The following is a 22,884-nucleotide window of genomic DNA, read 5'->3' on the forward strand; positions in this document are numbered from 1 at the left end:
CTGAAATATTTCCATAAGTGTTTCCTCATTCAATTTTTGTGTCCATGGAAGGCTGGTATTCTTTTCTCTTAAAATTTCAGTATTCTCAAAGCACTTCTTTTCCTGGTTCTGATATTTTACTGTGTCCATTCCCAGTCTCTTCATAGAGACCTCATCCTTCTTCTTGTGATATTTATGCAATAGCTTGTTCTCTGTCCCATCACTAGGAGAAACCTAAATAAAACCAAGGATACATTTAGCTAGCACTCAATAAAATGATGTTTCATAATTTTCACTGAAATTAAAGAAAAATCTGTTTATTTATATGGTGAAAGGGTTTCAATAAATAGATACCCACAGAAGAAAAATTAGATGTAAACTTCTGAGCTTATCAAAATATAAATTCCCAAGAGTTCACAAGTTAATTCAAAAAGATGGATCTATGGGAGTAAAAGAAAATTATAACTTAAAGAATGTAGGAACTGCCAGGTTCAGGGGCTCATGCTTGTAATACCAGTGTCTCAGGATACTGAGGCAGGAGAATCACAGGTTCAATGCCAGTCTTCAGAAATTCAGTGACACCCTGACTCATTCATACATAAATAAATAAATAAATAAATGGCTGGGATGCATCTCAGTGGTTGAGCACCCTGGTTCAATTCCTGGTTATAAAAAAAGAAAAAAATTAAAGATTGAAAAAATCTGCATTATACCAGAATGAAAGAATAGATTAAGTGATTAGTTAGTTTGCCAATGTAAAAAAAATAACTTTGCAGAAGAGAAGCAACAGAGAAAACCCCACACATATAGTTATCTAATACTAGACAAACACACTATAAAACATGCATTGGGGAAAGGATAGGTTCCTCAGCCAATTGTGCTGGGAAAACTGAAAACCCATATGTCGTAGGAGAAATTTAACCCCTATTTCTCAAAAACAACGTGGATCAAGGACCTAGATAATAGATAAAAGACCCTATTACAAGACTATACAGGCCCAGCGCTCCATCTTGTCAGTGTAGGAACTGAATTCCTCAAAAAGACACTTAAAGCACAAGAAGTAAAATAAAGAATCAATAAATGGGGTGGTATCTTTACAGCAAAGGAAACCATCAAGAATGTGAGTAGACAGCATATAGAATGGGAGAAAATCTTTGTCACTGACATGTCAGATAGAGCATTAATCTCCAGAATATATAAACAACTCAAAAAATAACTCACAAACAAAAAATAACCCAATCAATAAATGAACAAAAAACTGAGCAAGCACTTCAAAGAAAAATATGTACAAACAGTTAACAAGTATATGAAAAAAATGTTCAACATCTTTAGCGATTAGAAAAATGAAAATTAAAACTACACTGAGATATAAAGAATGCAAGTAACAATAAATGTTGGTGAGAATGTGGGGAAAAGATTGACTCATACATTGCACCAAGCAATTTTTCAGGAAAGCAGTATATAGATTTCTCACAAAACCTGGAATGGAACGACCATTTGACCCAGTTATTCTGCTCCTCAGTGTATACTCCAATGACACTATAGTGACACAGCCACATAAATATTTATAGCAGCTCTTCACAAAAGTTAAGCTGTGGAACCAACCTAGGTGCCTTTCAACACATGGAAGGATAAAGACAATGTGTCATATATACACAATGGATTCAGCCATGAAGAATGAAATTATGGCATTTGCTGGCAAATGAATGGAACTGGACACTGTCATGCCAAGTGAAATAATCCAGCCCTCCAAATCCAAAGTCTGAATATTCTCCTTAACATGTAGTTGGTAACACACATAAGGGTGGAGGATAAAAGAATAGAAGTTTGTTGGTTAGACAAAAGTGAATAAAGGGTTGAGAGGGGAGGGGAATATAGTAGAATGAATCTGACATTACATTCCTATGTTCACATATGAATACATGACCAGAAAAACTCTACATAGAAGAAGTTATATGCTATGTATGTGTAATACACCAAAAGAACTCTATTGTAATGTATACCTAAAAACAATAAATAAAAATTAGAATTCACTACTTCTATGTTGATCCACTTTTAGGATCGTATGATCTACCCTTTAAACAGTTAAAAATTCCAAATATTTTATTATGTACCTATCTGTTGGGATGGCTTCAGTGGCAAATAAAAGAACACTTAACTTTAAGAAGAATAAGTTTGCAATCTGACACCTCATGTATTCAACCAGACCATAGTAAGAGCCTTAGCTCTACATCTACTGAGACATAACAAAAGTTCTCCAAGGTCTTTTCCTAAAAATATTCCTAGCATATTCTGTTTTCTAACATTTTGTAGCTGTGAATGAGAATTGCATCTATACATAAAATTATAAATGTAGGAACAGCATTAAACACATGATCTATATCAATGAACAATGTATCACAATTCTGAAAAGGAGCACAAGGCTAAAAACATAGGCAAATTGCACGATTTTTCTCGAAGTCTTTTGTCTCTGCTTCTAGTGCTCATCCACAAAGCCAGTTACTTCTGTCCTATGAATGGATAAACACCAAAGAAGGCCTGTGTTTCAAAATACAAATGACAAATAAGGCAAAATGTGTAAGGCTCTACTCAGAAAATCCTGAGATTTCTACTCAGTAACATTTGTTTCATCTCAGTGAACATTGAAACATGAGTCAATATAAAATAAAGGAAATAAACAGATCTTATGTATTAGGAACAAATACTTACCAGTAATTTATTTCTAAGAACGTACTATGGTATGCCATTTTTTCCAAAGGTGTTTTGTACTGAAGTAGGAGATTACTTGAAGCAAAGTGTTTGTTTCTCTTCTTAAAAGTGAGAAAATGATTTACAAAACCAGAGTATTTGCTGGCCCCACTTTTCCTCCTTACTTAACAGTGGGAGTAGTAATGCACATTAATACAACAAGAGAGCAAAGTCACTTCCCCAAACTAGAAGATCTACTATTAGAAGCAAGGGTTTTGAGATCATAGAAAAATCAACTATTCCTCTGGAAAATATTAAAAGTCTTTTCTCTTTATAAGGCTACTCTGAAAGTCATGGATGGGACTGCTGCGGAGAAATACAGTTGAATTAAGAACATTACTTAATTCAATGGGACAAAAACTGCACCCCTCACCTCCAAAATATGTACATTATGGTTATAAATATATGGATTTAAAACCCTCTATACTTTCCCATAATTAATAGATTTACTGTTTAACTATGTTACACACACTCACTCTCTCTCTCTCTCAATCATTTGAAAACAGAAGAAAATAATTCAGGAAACATTTCCTTTCTGCACGTCTATCTCTTTTTGTTTCCAAAAATGTGTTACTGAAATTTCATATTGTAAATTCTGGCATTATGGTCTCATGGAAATCGTCTGTAGGTTTCATTTTGTTCTGCTAAAATCTACAAATTTATTTCAGCAAGGTTTTGGCTGTATATCAGCAGGTGACAGAAGTCTAAAAGATTAATTTAAGAGTGGGACCTTCAAGATTAAAAAATAATTCCAAAAGGTAGATTTATTCTTCATGAGTAAATGTCTTACATTTCACCTGCACAAATGACAGATAAATTTGGGTGAGTGAAAACATTTCTTGGGGTGGGGATGTGGCTCAAGTGGTAGTGCGCTCGCCTGGCATGCGTGCAGCCCAGGTTCGATCCTCAGCACCACATACAGACAAAGATGTTGTGTCCGCCAAAAACTAAAAAATAAATATTAAAACTCTCTCTATCTTTACAAAAATTTAAAAATTAAAAAAAAATTTCTTAAATGCAGACAGAAATGTAATTGTGAAACACTTTAAAAAAATGATTTAAATAGGTGCATAGATATTTAGTTTGTATTTTAACATAAAACACCTAAATTTGTATTTATGTCAGTGATTAAACTAAACTTCTTCATTCAGAAAACAAATGCTGAACAACTACCAGATGCTAAGTTTTGCTGTAACTAGTTTTGTCATAAATATCATTATTTAATTTTAGAGTCAGATAACATTGTGTTTTTTTTTTCTGGTTTGTCAGATCTTTTTTTAATTTTTTTTATTGCCAAATAACGAACATTGTGTTTTAAATCAAAATAATAGTTCACACCCCACATACCCATGCTTTGGGAAACAGCAGACTGCATATAAATGGAGGTCCTAGAAGTCTGTGTTTCCTGGCATTGTGGGAGATGTCTGAAGTGTGTGGAAGTACACACACATGATGACTGCATGTTGGTGAAATTGCCAAACAGCACATTCCTCAGACCACATTGCCATCATTAAGTGAAACATGGCCACATACTATAAGTTAAAGGGATTTTATAAATAATTCAAATGAAATACAGTAAAAATTTGAAACTTTACTGAACGTTCATTTACCTGATTAAAATGATTTCTTGCAGTCTCCAATTCTGTATCGATTGTACAAACAGAGATTTCAGCTTGCTTTCTCACTTGATCCTCTTTGTTAAATTCTGTTTCTTTTTCTTTTAATGGGTTCTTATTTTTTTCATGTAACATATCATCATTTTTTCTATTCACTTCATCTTCTTTTAAGGTATATCTGAAGTTAATACAGATGCCTTTTAATTGATTTTTGCCAAAACCCAAACATGTCTTTTTATGTTCTGGCTCTTTGTATGCTGATTTAGTATCTTAATAAAAATTTTATGTTCTCTGAAGCTTTTCTAGTTTAACATTTTAAATTTCTCCTTTAATCTTGTGTAAAACATACATAACTGAAAGTCAATAATAAAAGACTGTTTTGTTATTTGATAAGTTTCTGTTACTAGCAAATCTTTTAGATACCACAGAAAAGTAAATTAGAAATGATTTGGTAAATTGACAAGTTTAAGGTAATTTTTTTTGCACAATCATAGGTCCTCCCCAGTTAAAAAGATAATTTCATGTCAAATAAGTTTTAAAGACATTGTTTATATACAAACTTATGAATTCAGTAGTAACATCATTTATCTTCATAAAATATGTCAGGTATACCTATAACTGGCTTACAGTGTAACAGCATATTCAGACATTCTTTTTTCAATATGTCTTTTGGGGCTGGGGCTGTAGCACAGTGGTAGAGTGTTTGCCTAGCATGAGTAAGGTGCTGGGTTCGATCCTTAGCACCACATATAAATAAAATAAAGATATAAAAAATATGTATCTTTTGTACTACTATAACCCCGAACTGGGATAAATAATCTAATACCTGTTATTATACTTTTTATGTTTCTTTTATGGTAACACTCTCAACTTACCTTTTTGATCATTATGTATTTTACAAAAAACTCAAAATCCATTTTTGAACAAGATGGGACCTAATATTTAATCCAATAATGAAGAGTAATGTTCTTCAACAGATGAAGGGATAAAAAAAATATGTGTGTGTGCACACACACAATGGAATATAAGACATAACAAAAATAAATTTATGTCAACATATAGTCTACTGTCATGTATACCTAAAAACATAAAAAGTATATGTCCTTTCAATATAGAAATATGAACAAATTTATGAATGAGAATGAATTTGAATAAAAAATAATCTATTTTCATTTCATTTTTTAATGAATGTTAATGTTAGAAGTGTAGCCTAGTGTCTAGCTCAGCACTAGCACATCACACTAGTAACACAAAACCCTGAGTTTGATCCCCAAAATCAGCCTAAAAACTATAAATGTATAACATGTTTCAGGGCAGTGAAAAATGCCTCACTGGTGGAATACAAACTTTCTTGAGAGAAATTTAAAAATCCTGTAATCTTTTTAAAGTTTCCCAACTTTAACCAAATAACTCTATATTGAAATTTTTTTCAAAAGTAAACAGAAATATAGAAAGTTATTTTTTTTTCTTTTCTTCTCATCCCCAACTTTGGTACCAGGAATTGAATGCCCAGAAGCTAAATCCCTTAGCTACATCCCAAGGTCTTTTTCATTTTTTTTGTTGTTGTTGGAGACAGGGTCTCATTAATTTGCTTAGGACATTGCTGCTATGTTAATGAGAATTATTTTGAACTTTTTTTTTTTTGGGGGGGGGTCAACTGAGAATGTTTATTTAAAAGCAATTTTAAATATTAAAAAAGTAGAAATTAACACATACAGTACTGAAAAATGGTCACATTAAATACATGTGAAACGAAAAGTGTACTGATGTTTGATGGTAACATCCAGATGAGGATTCGGAAATTAACGAGTGGCACTATGGGATTCCTATACAACACGTTGAAGATCTAGGCAATACAAAAATAAATAGCAATTGCTGTTCAACAGTCAAACAGACACACACTACTTGCAGAACATTACTTTCTCCTCCGGGGAAAAAAAAGAACTAATTTGCTATTTTTTTTTGGGGGGGGGAAGGTCCCATTCCTTCAAAATACTATATCATGTACAAAATGGCAGATCATGGCTCTTCACCGAGTTTAAGAATGAGATCAGATTTAAACTCAACAAGATTGCCAATGGTTTTTCTATCTAGTTTTCCTATGTCCCACAGTAAGCTGGATTAGAGAGAACTCAAATTCCTCATGGAAAACAAAACAAAACCAGAGAGGAGGAGGAGGAAAAAAAAAAGGTCTGAAAAATGCATCTGTGAGAGTTTCTACAATAGGGGAAACAGAATAGACATCGCCTCCACATAACTCTAGAGACGGAGCTTGTGTGTGTATTTAAAATAACTAGTTTATTTTCAGATGAGTTGCAAATAGTCTGGCCACAATGAAGAACGGCTCTTTACTGCAACTTCAAATTGTGAATGAATGAGCTGGGACTCAGGGCAGCCTCAGATGCTGACTTCCTGTCCTGATACCAGTGTGGCTTAAATGCTGAGGCTGCTGGCACGGCCAGTCACATATCAGCACGTGGCCTGGTGCCTCCCTCACATTCTGGGTTAGGTGCGGGAATGCACGTGTGCCCTGATGCTGAGGAAGCAATTGCTTAAAATCAGTTTCCAATAGTAGCTGATAAAATATTTCTCAGGTATGCCATGCAAGGTTTATTCTTCAGGTGGCTACTCAAAGTTTTCATAGTAACCACTTAAGCAGAACTAAATATTTACTGAGCACTGTGACTATGAAAGAGGGTTTTTCCTATGGATTTGGTTGGGAATTGTGCTTCTGTGAAATTAACATTTCTCATTCACGGCTAAGATTATCTGCTTAAAAATATTAAGTCTTCTGTGCTGTTGCCAAAATAGCAGTTTAAGCAAATGGAACATCAGAATGACACGAGCCTTAGAATCAAGGACAGTTCCATTGGTTGTGGAACATGACTGCTGTATTCTTGTCCAAAATTCAGACTGATGCCAAAGATCAAAACACAATGTTCTTAGTGGTCTGATAAGCATGGCTGGGATGAAAACAAAATGAGAGAGAGAGAAAGAGCACAAGTGACAGAGAAACAGAGACAAGATTCCTTGCAGGGAGAGCTTTTTCACAGTGCAATTCATAGCAGCTTCCAAAACTTGGTTATGAATTGACTTGAAAGGGAACTGTCTAGTGGCTGGCGCTTCAGATGGGAACACTGATGTATGAAGAAGAGCAGAAGAGCTTGGTTTCAGCACCTGGATCCTACTCTGGAAACACTGTGTGAAGGGCTGACTTTTAATTTCTCCATTTTGAATAGTCTTTTAAAAGTTAATTTATCCAAGAACAAAACTAAGAAAATAATTTAAAACCAACACTTTAGATGCTTCAACACAATTGAGGGATGCTGATTCATAATACATTATGTAAATTCATACTCTTTGAGAGAGTTGAATGACTGACTACAAACAGATATAGTTGCAACCTTATAATTTCTGCTTTAATGGCAATCAAGTTTAAAAAATGTACAGTTCAACTTATTCATACTATTTATTCCTTTATAAAAGGCAAGATTTCAGGTATAAGCTTCTAGATGCATGCATAATGTAGAGGCTAATATTTTCTGGCAGTCCTTGGTTCCTGAAAGTTAAACTTCATCAGACATATTTTAAACTTTGTCAAAATAGGCATGAAGGATATGTTATTTTTGCATAATGAGGTAATATCTCAAGGGTGGGCACTCATCATCATAAGACAGTATAAATCCACTTGTCTCAACTTGCATGAGGCTGTGTGCATTGTAAAATGCCACAAAGAGTTTTGGGTCAGTGAACATTTGCTGAAGGAGTAACATATTTAACTGAGCACTTGTCTGTAATAAATACCAAAGTAGGTTTTTGTAGCTGTAAACTGTGTACACAGATAACTACAGGCTGGTCTGTCATGGAGCTAACTAGAAGTTTCACCTGGAGAACAGAACCCACCTCTTTGCTAATGCTGCATTTTCAGTAACAAGATTGAGAATACTGCACTGGAAGGAGCAGAGTCGACTCTAGGCCCTTCAATGGCTGCTGAACAGAAATCACTCTACTTTCAAAGCCAGCAATTCCTACACTCCTGGTTTTTTGTTGTAGTTGGTTTATTTTTTATTTTTATTTTTTATTTTTGCTTGCTTGTAAAACAGCACAGATAGAGAGAGATGTAAGTGCTAGGTGCCAGGGACGGCTTTGGCAAACCAGCAAGGCGCACCGGGCCCCGAGGCTACCCTCATACTGGCAAAGGCAGAAGACCACAGGATATTTACAATACATACTCTGTTCCCCTCCCGAGGTGGCCCTCGAGGAGTTTCCTATTCTGTAACAGCAGCTATACACACACTGTGCACAGGGTGGCATGGAAGCAGAAGTCTGGCATGGAGGATGGAGACAACCATAAGGTTCTGCTTTCTGCTAGTCGGACAGGATGTGAACAAAGGACACTGGAAAGACCCCCTACCTTTCAGGCTGTCCTTCGATGTGCCCAATCCACCACTCCTGATCCTCTTCCCCTGTGACAATAATCACTTCTCCCTCGATGAAGGTGAGCTCGTCGTCGTTGTCTGCCTGGCAGTCGTAAATGGTCTTCACGCGTCTCACTTTATTCTTCCCCGTGTTGATCTTTCTGGGTAGTGGTACAGGCGTCTCGGGCAGAGTGGGCGTGAGGTCACTGGAGTCCTCAGATGCCTGCTTCGGGACAGCGTCTCTGGACTGCATGTTTGGGGAGAGATCCCCGGGGTGTGACTTCTGTGTGACCTCGGAGGGCTGCTGAGACTTGGGCGAGATGTCACTCGTCTGAGACTTTGCCAGCAGGTCGCCCAGCTGGGGCTTGGGGGGCAGGTCCTTCATGTGCGGTTTGGGAGGTAAGTCTGAGAGCTGGGGCTTGGGTGGCAGGTCACCCAGCTGGGGCTTGGGGGGCAGTTCTCCAGGCTTAGGTGGCAAATCTCCAATTTGGGGCTTGGGGGCCAGTTCTGTGGGCTTTGGGGGCAGGTCTCCAGGTGGTGGCTTTTGTGGCAATTCTGCCAACTGTGAAGATTTCTGAAAAATCTCAGGCGGGATGTTGGCTTTGTCTAGGGAGAGATGATGGCTCGTTTCTGTTTTCCTTAGTGCCACTTTCTGAGGTAGTTTAGGAAGAACTCTTGGGCCAAGGGCAGTCTTTGCAGAACTGGTGCTGGATTGTTGAGACAGCCCCTCAAACTTGTTCGCGGTCTTACTTGAAGATGACGGACCCACATCGTTACCCCAAGGAATTGCGCCTTTGTTTGGGGGCCCGTGAGGTAGTGGGCTGGGAGGGTCGGACAGGGTTCTCTTGTGTCCGGGTGGTGGGGGAGGAGGCCTCTTCTTGGAAAGGGTGGAGCTGCCACTAGAGGTCTGGGTGCTTAGAGGGAGTGTTGAAGGTGGGCCAGTTGGACCTTTCCCGGCATTCCTAGGAGGCAGAGGTGGAGCCTCTGCAGTTGGTGACGTGGGCGAGTCTGTGCTCGTGGAGGCATAAATCTGGTTGGTAAAGGCCCCGTAGGAGAGCCGCTGCTTGTCCCGTGGGGTGCTGAAACCTGGCAGTGACAGCTTGTCCTGTGGGGAGATGCTGGAGGAGTGGCAGAAGCTCTGGGGTCTGGGCGAGCGCTCTTTCTTGATGGGGCTCGGTTTGTCATCCAGATCATCATCGCTTTCATCGATCTCCTCCTGTCGAAGGTTCCATTCGTACTCTACGTGGACGTGGGGATTGAACTTTCCAGATTTAGCCTGGGAAAGCAGATCTTCGCACTGGGAAGCTTTGAGTCTCTTTGCTATGTCCAAGGCAGTTTCTCCAGCTTGGTTAACGATGTCCACGGTGGGCTTGCTCCTCAGCAGCAGCTTCAGGCACTCGGGCTTGCCGTACATGCTGCAATAGTGCAGAACCGTATTTCCCAGGGACGTCTGCTTATCCAGGTTCCCACAGTTTTGTACAAGGAAGTCAACTAAATGGAGAGATGTCTGGTCTGCAGTTCGGACGGCAAGATGAAGGGCGGTCTCCCCGAGCTCCTGTCCAGGTTCCAGCAGTGGTTCCATGAGCTCCACCCCCTCTGCATAGACTTGAATGAGTGCAAGTAGATCCCTGGATTTGATGGCCTCCAGCAACTCACTCAGCTTAGCTGACGAGGAGGAGCAGGTCTTCCTTGAGAACCTGTGGTCGACGTACTTCGCAGTGATGTACTCTTTTCGTACAGTCATATCACTTGAAGGGGTAGGTTTTGGTGAGGGGCTGGGTAAATTTGCTTCCATAATATCATTAAAACTATTGTTTCCTACATTCTTGGCCAGCAAGAGTTCAGAAGTTCCTAATTTGTCTAATTCCAAAGATTGAATTCGAGAAATATGAACCCCCATTTCCCTATGGATGCCGGAACATTCTATACAGGTCAAAATACCCAAGTTGGTTGAAAGCCAGGTGGGTTCTGACGAGCCACAGTCACAGCACACGTCATTCCCGGGGAGCCGCTGGACCTCTTCAATGATGGCTTTCGTCAGATCTTCCAAGCTGTTCTCCCCTGTGCTCTGCTCGCCCCGGAAGGCCATGGTCAGGGCCTCCTCTTTGCTGTTGGTCAGCACCGATATCCACGCCACATAATCCTGCTCATCTTCTGCCTGAAAATGATACGTCCTATTATGTGAAATCAGGTCAAAAGACTTCTTGTCCTCGGCATTCGGTTTCACCTGGCAGGTAAGAAGGTTCAACTTGGCTGGCTGCCTATTGGAAGTTGCGTGTGAGATGGTCAGAATTCCATTCTTGACGGTGCACTTCCTCCTTTGCCACACTTTCCGGATCCCGTCACTCTTCTTCAGCAGGTAACCCTTCTTCTCACTGCCGTATTCCTTATTGCCCTGGAGCTGATGCATGCTGTACCCTCCTTGCCGGCTCTGGGAATCTTCTTTCTGATCAAGCTGAAGAGAGGATTTTATTAAATCTCGAAGTGCAGTGAGCTGTTTCTTTTCTTCATCCTGGGTCTGTTTTATATTATATAAATCAGCAGCCAGTTTTTCAATGTACTGTTTCAATTTATCAGCTGTTTTCAAGCCATCTTGGAAGAAATTGCACTGAGCGTGATAATACTTTATAAGGTTCTGCAGCAGATCCACACCCTTTTTGGTCTTGATTTCATTGACTTTAATGAGATACTCACACATTTGGAGCTGAAACAGGCGCCTTTCCTTCTCCATTTCTTCGGCAATCTCAGCTCCTGTTATCTCGGTGCGGATCATCCCGTGCTGTTTTGCATGCTCTCTTTTTTCCTTTTCAATTTTTGTAAACTTTGTCTCATAATCTTTCCAGGCTTTGTCAAATGGCTTCTTGAGATCTCCTTTGACTCCCTTTAGGTCTCCTTTTAACAAGGAATCCAAGGTGAAGATCACATTGTGGCTCAGACCCTGGAGCAGATTTTCCAGCAGTGTGGACAGTTCCTTTGTAAGAGTAGAAAACTTGACAAAAGCGGTGCCAAGATCGGGGTTGTCTCGACTTAAAAAATTACTCCCAAACTTATCAAGAACTTGTGCATAGTTTTCTTCATTTTGTACATGGTCTTGACCAGAATTATATATTGCTTTTACAGATTTCTTCACTTTCTGCAAGGCTGTTCTATCTTGGTCTAGAGCCTCCTCCAGCAGCGTGACGGTGTTCCTGCAGTTGTGCAGCCGCGTGGTGAAGCTGGACGTGGTGGGCGAGTTGTAATCCTCGGTGGTCTCGGCGATGAACTCGGACACGGAGATCTGGTCCGGCATCCTGCCGGGGGGGACGAGACACAAGCGGGGGGGGGGTGAGTCACGGTGCAGGCTCCCGGGGCTCATGAACGCCCCGCGCGCAGCCCTGCGCCCGGCCTGGCGCGCTCCCACCCTATTTTGAACTTTTGATCCTCCTATCTTTGTCTCCTAAGCTGCTGGAATTATAGGCACATGCCATGGTACCTGAGTAGGAAATGATTTTTTTATAAATGATATTTCTTGAAATATTAATTGTAATAAAAAGTTAAAAATATAAACAAATAACAATCCCAAATTATGCTGGTTAAATAAATAGATTACTAGCAGATGGAGTTCCACAGAGACATTAAAATTGTTATGGGAAAAATATGAACTTAGTTTTTAGAAGTAATCACATTTAATAATATGCTATCATATTTGTAAGAATTTATAATTTATTCACGTTTTCTCCTTTGCAAAGTGCTAACAGATGAGGCAGTAGTTACAAAAAAAATTTCCTTCTTATTTTACTGGATTAAAGGAAAAGATTCCACTCCTTCTTTTGATCTAGGATATAATACCTCAAATTGTGGAGTTGTTGTTTCACTTCTATATTTTCTTGCTTAAACTCTGATACCCTCTTTTTTAGCTCATGAATCTCATTTTCCAGTTGTGCATTTTTTTCAAAATGTAGTGAACACTGTGTGCAGTGACTTTTTTTGCTTTTTATTTTTCTTTGAAGTGATAGAACTGCTTTCTGGATTTTCGATAGGCTAACAGAATCTGTCAGAAAAAAGAAGATAGAAATAAAATATGTGACTAATTTAAATATATGAATGCTGTATATTTCACATGCATTATTTATACACTAAAACAATGAGTGCATAAAACACGTGACACAATATGCTGAACTCTGAAGATATAGCAAATGAGATTAGACCCCTATTGTTCTTTAGCTTAAAATCTAATGGAGAAGACAGACACAAAAAAAGATCATTATAATTTTAGACAGATGATATTAGAAAAGAGGTTTGTGATCTAATACATATATCTGATCTTTAGAAAAGATTCCCTGAGGAAAATAAAAATACACTGAGAAATGAACAGAAAGCAGGTAGAATGTGAAGAACATTATTCTTTCCAACATAAAAATTCAAGTTTTTCAACTCCCCTGTGCTCTATACTTGTCTTGTACAGAAACTAAGAGGGACACTCCCACTATAACCTGCTGCTGGACTTTGGTCTTGAGAGAGACAACTCTTTATCTTTCTTGCTTTTTCTTTATTCCCTGTTTACTAGGTTCATTTCTCCCAGTATTAGAATACATCAGCACTCATGTTATAAATCAATATTCTATCCAAAGAACTGTGTAGAATATGTTGTTCTTACCATGGACATGTCCATCTTCTTTCTCTTTTGCTTTATGATGTTTCTCTCCAGATGAGTGAGAAACACGCATCTGTGGATGATCCTCAGAATATACCTGTAAAATAAAGGACCCCAATGAGCTGCATGAAGACTTCACTATCACTCTTTTAGACATCACCCAAATTTTGGTCTTGAAAGCAGCTAACTAACATGTAGATAACTACAGACTGAGCAGTCATACTTTCCATAGGGTGTCTTAGCATTGTGCTCCAGATGAAGCTGAACACTTATCTTCCAATGGCTCCTGATTTGGTAAAAGCAGGGTGGATGTCATAGAAAAGGCATTCCTTGACAACGTGCTAACAAAGGTGTACACACCCCAAAGGATGGGAGGAATGATATTCATTGTAACTCATCCGACTTTGCATTCACCATCAAATGTGAGAAGGCTTTCAAGTCTTATTTTAAAGAATTTTGAGGAGTATGTTTCATATTAAATAGGATTACACTTTTTAAACAATGAACTAACAAAGTTTTTGTTTGAAAATATGAGACTTAGGTGTTCAGTTGGGGATCTGACACTGAGATATGGCCCCTGCCCAGGATACACCCCAAAGGGAAAGCTGTAAACCCAAGGACCTACATATGCCAGCCAAATAAAATAAATCTAGATGTGTGCTAAATCTCACACCAGGAATGTTGGCAATGTGAGAAAAAAGATGAGATAGCATCTCTAAATTCCATCATTCCCCCATTAATGCACACAAATACATTTCTTTAATATACTAAGACATTTTGATAAAATTATTCAACATATTGACTGAATTTTCTGCAAGGATGAGAAACAAAATGAAAAGGTCACCACAGAAAAATTGTTTAATACATGTAAGAAGACAGAAATTTCATCAACATACTGTATACACAACCAGAGATATAAAAAATTGTGCTATATATGTGTAGTAAGAATTATAATGCATTCTGCTGTCATTTATTTTTTAAAAAATCAATAAAAATAAACAAAAAATAACAAATAAACATTAACCAGGATGTAAAGTTAATATATTTCAACTTGTAGCAAATAACTACTGATTTTCACTAGAATTTTGAGCCTGTGACAACATCACCCTTTCACATGAATGCAGTCAGTGACCATTACCATTCATAACCCAGGTGGTTATTCGTCAGTCTCAAATTTAGTCTCAACTTTTTATTTTTCAAAATGTTTATGCAAGTGGAAGCACAAGCAACATTTAGAATTGTTTTGCCTCCATTACATAGTAAATTTAGCTATAAGTTGACAGGACTACTAATGCTATTTTCAGATTCTAACCAGTTCAGAGTGGTTTTAGATGTAATTAGTAATATATAATGCCTGGATTCCAAAAGACTATTTAAAAGGTATTTTCATTTGGCCTCCTTTACTTTCCTCAAGAAAGAAAAACAAGAAGAAAAAGAAACAGGAAGAAATGCTTTATATGTTGACATACCTGAGACTGGGTACATTGAGCGTCATCAAAACTTTTGTCCTCTTCTTCTGAAGTCATGTCAAAATGGGTCTCTGCTGATAAATGAATACATTTACTCACATTCCTTAGAACTGCATTAGAAAGCGTGAACATCAATCCAAATAGAAAAGGATAATTGTAACACCAAAACAACTTAATATTCCCAAATATGATTTCCAATTAAGTTTAATATTTGGTGAATAATTACTGGTTTCAACTTTCCACAGTTTTTCTTTTTTCTTTCTCTTTCTTTGTGTATACACCTTGGGAGTAGACCCACAAACTTATGCGTTCTTGTCAAATACTCTACCATTTAGTTCTATCCCATGGCCACTTTAATTGGCAACTGGAGTCCTCTGAGTGGACTGAATACAGCCATCCTTCAAGGCTTGGACTTCCAAGTAGTTGTGAATGAAGATGTACCCATTTGCACCCAACAAACATTGAGTTCTCAGGGAGTATTTTTTCTTGATCCAAATCCTCAACACACATCTTATAGACATGACAGGATACAAGGTTCAGTGCAAACCATATTGCCAAGATTTGTCTACTCAAGATCAATGAAATTTGCTAAGAAACAAGCTTGAAAATACACATGGAAAGAAGGGCTGGTTCTGGGAAAATGTTAGTATAGAGTAAGCTGCATTCTAAGCGGCACTATTGCATGGAGACCAAAGAGTGGGTGAAGAGCTTCTCAGCAAAGTGAGTGAAAGAGGGATTTTATTCAAATCCCTAAAATTTCTGAACACTGAAAAAGTCCAGAGATTCAGGAATCTGTGTACCATAAACAAAAAAAGCCTACAACCTGCATGCAGATCTGCCTCAGACAAAGGGGGAGAGAGAAGAGGAAGTTGCATTCTAAGTTGTACCACGATGTGCCCTGCTAAGGAGAAACCTGAGATCAAAAATATTGCTTACAGAGTCAGAGTCACATCTACGGGGTAAAAATGGGAGTTCATAACCCACTTGAATCAAAGTGTGAAATAGGATATATCAAGAACTATGTAATGTTTTGAACAACCAATTAAAAAAAATATTGCTTAAACTGATCTGACCAAAAGGTGCACTATGCACTGGTGCTTAAAAAGCATGCTCTTCTCTCAATGGGTGATGGGAGTGCTGAAGCCATAGCCATCCTCGGAAAGACTGCAACAGTAATTTCTTTGATTCAGTTCCTCTAAACAACACACACACACACACACACACACACACACACACACGCACATGAGGATCCTGGAAGTGCCTATCAAGGGACCTAGGTTGTGCCTGATGGAAGGAAGAAAAAACTGGTGCAGGCTAGACTATACCCATGTGACTCCGGTGAGAAGGGCAAAGGGGAACCTATGTGTCTGGAAGCTAATGTGACCAGCTGAAGTGTCAGAGAAAATGACCTAAGAAGGCAGAGAAGATGTGCCCCCAGGGATGGTGTTTTTTCTGGCTACTCACCCCTCAAAAAGACAGGTGAGAGGTGAGTAGCCAGAGAGCAGGAGATGGTGAGAGCATGAAATTCTGTAGGCCCACACAGAGAAAAGTATGAAATAGGTCAGGATTTGTCTCAGAATAAAGGGATAGGTGAGGCCTAATGCCAGAGGACAGTTGAGGCAGAGGAAAGGTATAAAGATACAGAATGAGGCTTGGCTCATGTCGGGAAATATTTCTAAGAAATTTCAGAAGGTTGACCTTTCACATTCTAAAGAGATGCTTATGGTGACATCTGCATGGTAGCTAGTTCACTCCAAAGGCTGGAAATAGGGAGAATGTAATAGTATGATATGTAGGGGAAACAATTCAGAATTGAGGGGATATTCCCAGAAACACAGAGGAGAGATCATTTTCTGTGACTACTGATGACATTGTGAGGAAAATCCTCCCACCTCTTTGGGAAAACCACCTTACATGTGGGAACACTGGTAGCATTTCAAGTGTTTTAACATTGTGTCCCCTGGAGTGTTGTAATGCAAAACTTACCCAATTTGACTGTCTTTTCTTTCACCTTGCCTAATCCTTTCCGTGGAAGCGCCTCTTTTATTGTGATGGGATCAGTGCGCTTAGAAAGAAGATAGTACATAAAGAGTGTATTTTTCATTGACTACAAAGTTAATAATTTAGAATAAATATAGAAATTTAATTACCTTTCTGAAATCAGATGAATCCCTAGAGGCTGAAAAACAAAAGGGGTATATAATCAAGCAAAGTTGAAGAGGACAAAACAACTCATGCATTACAGATGCCTCCACATACATCTGAGGTCCATGGTTCAGCTGTGCTAAAAATTATGCTATCTCCTGGGTTTCTGTGCTGGCTGGTTTGGCTGACAACAATCATGTGAGTAAAGGAATTTTGTGAATAGGTTTTGTGAAACATGCTGTTCATTTCACAAACCTGAGATTATCTGTCCAATGACCATAAATAAAACAGACAAGGAAACATATACCAATGCAAAGATACAGATTGATGGAGAATCCAACAATCCTCTAGTGGAGAAGCAAAGAAGGTCCCTAAGAGATTCAATGGCAAAGGTGAAGTCAAAACAAAAACAAGCCATAGAACCTATCTTACTGAAATACTATTGAAAAGATTTAATCTTTATAATTTTAAGTATGTAGATATTTACTGCATTTGTCCTTTCATTTTTGTTTAGTAAGGCCAAAGCTGTGTTCAGATCCCAGGGAAACGTTAGGTTCATTTCTCAACAAAGATATCTGAAGGAGTCAGTTGATATACATATTTTGACACTGAAAGCTATGACATCTATTATTTGTTTCTTATATTCAGGTGGGATGCTGGTTCCTCTTGTGCATCCTCTATTCCTGTATTCTCTGGTTTAAACAGATTAGATTTTCATGATCCCCTTGTGTGAGAACAGATAGTTTCTACATCTAAGAAATAAAGGTTAATTGGTTTAAACTTTTGAGACATAAAAATTTAAAGGGAAAGTTGAAATGGAAGAGCACAGCTTTATCTGATAACAATAATATATTATTACACACACAAACACACGCATATATGACAAAGATTTTGGGTATTCAAAGAGTAAACTGTATAAAGAGTTCTGTTTGCAAATGAGTTTGGTTTGGTATGACTTGCCAGTGTTTTAAGTGTATTCACAAAAGGCCAGGCCTATCAAAAAATTATAATTAGCTTTTGAAGGATGAGGATGTAGCTCAGTAATGAAGTGAATTTCTAGAATGCCCATGATCAAAATTTTATTTTTAGGCAAATAGGAAAGAAATACAGAAAGTAATTATGTAAGGAAAAAAGAGAGGGAGGTAAGGGAGTAGAAAGAAAAGAAGGATGGAAGGAAGGAAAGAAGGAAGGAAGGAAGGAAGGAGGGAAGGAAGGAAGGAAGGAAGGGAGGAAAGAAGAGAAAGAGTAGAGCTGTCATTAAAAATCACGAATGATTCTGAAATGTAATTTTGCTCCTCAGAATGACTCAATTTAAACCACAGCAAGCAGTATGTATGATAGGTATGGAGAAAAGATGGTCATGGCTGGAATCTTTCCCCAACTTACAAGCCCCTCATGATTCAAATGATGGACAAGTTACAGTCTCTCACATATTGTGGAAAGATAGATGTACTGATAGCCCCTGAATTGCATGCTCTCAGTTTCCCCTTCATTCCCTCCAAGATTCCCCAGCTAACTTATTTTGTTTCTTCCACATTTCTCCTTCCCAGGAACTTTTCAAAAGCAACATCTTGATCTCTGGTCTTGATTCTTTATATTTTCCATTTTGTCTATGAATTATCCCCACTCTTTCTTTTTCTTTTTTTTTAGTTGTAGATGGACACAATGTCTTTATTCATTTATTTATTTATTTATATGTGTTGCTGAGGATAAACCAGTGCCTCAGGCATTCAAGGCAAGCACTCTATCACTGAGCTACAACCCAAGTACACCACTCTTTCTTAATTCCCAATTTAAGGATTAGACCTAAGAAATATAAATTCTATACTTTGAGTTCTTATCACTTGCCAAGAGACAAGATCAGAATAAAAACTAGATGTATGAAATAACTTTATTACATTTGATGTTCCAGTGGCTCTGCATTTAGTTTTGCTAAAAGGAAATCCTCTCCTGACCTCTTTACGTGGTGGCCGGCAGATAGTGATCATTGGAATCACCTTACATGGAAGAAAACATAGATGTGCAGGCCAGGTAAGTCAGAGTATACATTTTGAATAGGGATCCCCACAGATGATCTATTAGAGTCTGAGAGTCTGGGTCTGCACTTAGTCTGCTTCTCATTTCCCTGCCTTCAAATGCCTTACAATAATAGAGCCAGTTTTCCACCCAATGATGTTCCCAAACCTGAATGATGAGAAGAAGTCCTTTCTCCTTCATTTGCTCACTGTATTCTCTCTGCTTTTCTCAAGTGTCTATTCTTCCTTCTCCTTTCCAAATTGTCCAAAGAATATTTTAAAAACCTATGAATTTAGGTATCAGTCCATAACAATTTGCACATTTTTCCACTTCCCATACTTCTGTTTCTGCCATCTGTGCTTCATCCCAGGTAGTGGCGAGAATGTCTATGATATAGGTATTTTTATTTTTTATTTGTTTTAATTACAATATTGTTTTATATAAATTTGTGACCAGACACATGGATTTATGAACATTTCACTTAAAAAGAAAAAAAAACTTCCTTTCTTCATGATCAGTTCTTCACACGTCAATTCCTTTCTAATGACAACTCAGAAATGAGTGGTGAGAAAAAATATTCACACCTTGAGTCATTTGCACAACTGGAAACTCCCATTTTCCTTCCACATTTTGAACAGGTGGTCTTTCTATTCTGGTACATGACTGAAATTTATCAGCCTTCATGGCTTCTTTTTCCTTCATTTACTCACTGCACTCACTCTCTCTGCCTTTCCCAATGTGTATTCACCCTTATCCTCTCTATTTTACATTTTCCAACTCCCCTATGATCTATGCATGTCTTGTATAGAAACTAAGAGGGACACTCCCTCTATAACCTGCTGCTGGACTTTGGTCTTAAGAGAGACAACTCATTATCTTTCTCACTTTTTCATTATTACCTGTTTACTAGGTTCATTTTTCCAAGTATTAGAATAAATCAGCACTCAAGTTAGAAATCAATATTCTGTCCAAAGAACCGTGTAGAGTATGTAGTTCTTACCATGGACATGTTCATCTGCTTTCTCTTTTGCTATATAATGTTTCTCTCCAGATGAGTGAGAAATGCACATCTGTGGACCACCCTCAGAAAATACCTGCAAAATAAAGGACCCCAATGAGCTACATGAAAACTTCACTATCACTCTTTTAGACATCACCCAAATTTTGGACTTGAAAGCAGCTAACTAAAATGTAGATAAGTACAGTCATATTTTCCACAGGGCAACCTAGAATTTGTGCTTCAGATGAAGCTGAACTCTTGTCTTCCAATGGCTCCTGATTTGGTAAAAGCAGGATGGAATCATAGAAAAGGTATTCCCTGAAAATTTAATAACATAAATGCATGTATTCTAAGAGTGTAAACAACTATATATCACAACCCCACAAGATGAGAATGCATTAAATACTTAATTAAACATTCTTGAGAAATATAATTCATATTATGTTGCAATACATGCTTTAAATATCAGACTTATGAGACTCAGTGTGATAAGAGATTTGGAATTATGTGATATTGAGCAGGAATAAGACTGTATTGGACTTGCCTCATTTTGGTCATCACAGTCTCACAGGATCTAAAGAGCTTATAGTAAGTGTTTCACTGTGAGATAATCCAGTTTAATAAAATGACAAAGTAGGGTGAAGAAATGTTCCTATGGTACTGTTAGAAAGCAACACACAGGATCTGGGTAGAGTAAACAACATGTTCCTCTGAGAGAGAACTAAAAAGTACACCAATGAAGAAAAATGACGGCACAAAAATGTACAGCACTTCCTGACTATTTTTCAGAGCTTGAGTCATATTGGCTCCTGTGTGCATTCTGGATAAAAAAAGAGCAGCTATGGAAAAAAGAAAACCTGGAGAGGCACCGTAGAGAGCCTCAGACCAAATGAAACCTAGAATTTTGGCTTTTAGAATAGTAAATAAATTCAAGGATTTCACCAGCCATCCATGGGCTGGATGTGTGAGCTATGCACATTTGAGTGTATGAGAAAAACTAGTCTGAAATTACTGTCTGATTAGGATCTGCATGTATGTGTGTCTTTTCACTCACTCTGCCTGTGACACCCACAGAGCACCTGAGATGGGTGTGATTTTCCATGTTTATATGTAACTAAAACTGAGCCACTGGGAAGGACCACCTTTTACCATAAATATACTCAATGACCATCACCACTATATATGTTCATTAATTAAAATGGTTATTAGCAAAACCACTAATTTTAACTTCTTCATCATTTTCAGGGGTTAAAAAAACAGAAACCCAAATAATATTCAGAAAAAAAATCTGCCCGAATCACAAGGATAATATTTATCTACATGTTATCCTGAATTTCAATGCTATTTTCAGATTCATAACCAGTTAAATTCTATTAGGTTCCAATATTAAATTATCATCTTTATATTTCAAACCACTGTTATGAAAGGTAATCAAATTTGCCCATATTGACTTTCTTAAAACAAGGAATACAGTAAGAAATCAGAAGTTTTAAAAAATATATCTGAGTGAACACACCTGTGGCTGCTTATTTTTGGTGTCATCAAGACCTTCCTCCTCTTCTTCAGATGATGAGAACCAAAGTGGTTCAGCTGAAAAATGTATGTAGATTTACGTAAACAACTTAGAACATTTAGAGAGAATGATAGTCTGCCAAAAATAAAAAGTAATAATAAGCTTGAATTTTAGGTGCTATTACCTCTTTAACTGTTTATTGGTGGGGTATACTTGTGTGTACTCAGTGATTTAACCCTAGAACATTGCAACATTGGCAAGAGCTCTGCCAGAGTTGTATATTTGTTTATTTTTGGAAACTGGGTCTCTCTAAAGTGTTTGTTTTGGCCTGAGACTGCCATGCTCTTGTCTCAGTCTCCCAATAGCTGTGTTTAGAGGTGATCCACTGTACCCAGCAGAGAATTTTTTTTCAGGGAATGTTTTTAGTGGTATAAAACTTCAACCGTCTACCTGAGGAGACACTATGTATCACCAGGTTTAAGAAACCAGAATATCTCAAAGGTATATCCACTCAAGATGAATGAAAATTTGCCAGAATTAAATTTTAAAAACACTATAGAAATGTGGGGATACACACAATTTGGTATTCTCTTCCCCGTAACAGTAACTTTTAAAAACAACTATTCATCAGTAGTCATTTCCACAGTGACTTAGACTCTACTGTTATCAATGAACATCTTGCATATGTAATATTTTTCTACATTACTCTAAAAAAATGTGTTCTTCTGTAAGACTTAGTCTGTTCAGTCCTGCATGATTATCAATCTCCTTGTCATAAACTGCTTTTTACCCCCTTGAGGTGTCTCAGCATTTCAGCCACTGTTCAACTGGATACCTACCAGTTGACTTGTAAATTACTCCTTCCCCTGTCTAGCCCTTCGGCTCCTGAACTTGAGAAGACCTCTTTTATATCACCTTAGCATCAACAGTTTATTTGAACCAAGAATTATTATGTTCCCTATGAGAACAGAGTAAAAAGGTGCAGGAATAATGGCTTTCCTAGAGCTAGGATTCAGCAGAGACTAAAGGAATGAGGTTACCAGTAAGAGGCAGAAAATGGGGGAAGCTTAAAAGGCTGTAGCTAGACACAGAGTGAAGCATTAAATGGGTCAGTATTTGTCTGAAAATATAGGGATTGGTGAGGAGCCATCAAGATGACAGTAAAATTAAGGGAAAGGATAAAGTGTTAGGCTGAACGCATGAAAGATTTCTGGGTAATTTTAAAAGCTGGCCTTTTATCTTCTAGAGAGGTTCATAGTCACATTTGCGTTGTAGCTAGATGGCTCCAAATGCTGAAGATAGGATGAGTGTGGAGAGCATATGCATGAGCAGAAATGAATAAGAAGG

The 22,884-nt window shown here is 37.9% G+C and overlaps 2 protein-coding genes and 1 long non-coding RNA gene across 4 annotated transcripts in view; all 3 read right to left on the reverse strand.

Annotated features, from left to right (window-relative positions):
* LOC308631412 overlaps positions 1–22,884 on the reverse strand; it is a 114,819-nt gene that overhangs the window by 49,640 nt on the left and 42,295 nt on the right. The window lies entirely within an intron of this gene.
* LOC308631555 (arf-GAP with SH3 domain, ANK repeat and PH domain-containing protein 1-like) lies at positions 6–12,722 on the reverse strand. Of its 2 annotated transcripts, XM_081262873.1 has the most exons (3): positions 12,590–12,722; positions 8,758–12,051; positions 6–213 (listed from the first exon to the last, which is right to left on the reverse strand). In XM_081262873.1, the coding sequence occupies exons 2-3, from the start codon at positions 12,048–12,050 to the stop codon at positions 141–143; spliced, it is 3,366 nt and encodes a 1,121-aa protein (XP_081118999.1). In that variant the 5' UTR covers position 12,051; positions 12,590–12,722; the 3' UTR covers positions 6–140. The 2 variants fall into 2 exon arrangements, with proteins under 2 accessions (XP_081118999.1, XP_081119000.1); XM_081262874.1 differs by lacking the exon at positions 6–213 and having other exon boundaries at positions 6,021–12,051.
* Positions 12,544–22,884, reverse strand: part of LOC308632029 (uncharacterized protein) — a gene marked incomplete at its 3' end in the record, with an annotated part of 48,563 nt that continues 38,222 nt past the window's right edge. Inside the window, exons 13-19 of the mRNA XM_081263686.1 lie at positions 21,541–21,614; positions 20,025–20,118; positions 17,014–17,042; positions 16,850–16,928; positions 14,864–14,934; positions 13,398–13,491; positions 12,544–12,791 (exon numbers count right to left, since the gene is read on the reverse strand). Of these exons, the coding sequence (XP_081119812.1) occupies positions 12,544–12,791; positions 13,398–13,491; positions 14,864–14,934; positions 16,850–16,928; positions 17,014–17,042; positions 20,025–20,118; positions 21,541–21,614 (689 nt within the window). The remainder of the gene's footprint in view (positions 12,792–13,397; positions 13,492–14,863; positions 14,935–16,849; positions 16,929–17,013; positions 17,043–20,024; positions 20,119–21,540; positions 21,615–22,884) is intronic.

The sequence above is a fragment of the Spermophilus citellus genome, assembly GCF_964194105.1.
Source record: "Spermophilus citellus genome assembly, chromosome: 12".
In the NCBI taxonomy this organism is placed as follows: Eukaryota; Metazoa; Chordata; class Mammalia; order Rodentia; family Sciuridae; genus Spermophilus; species Spermophilus citellus.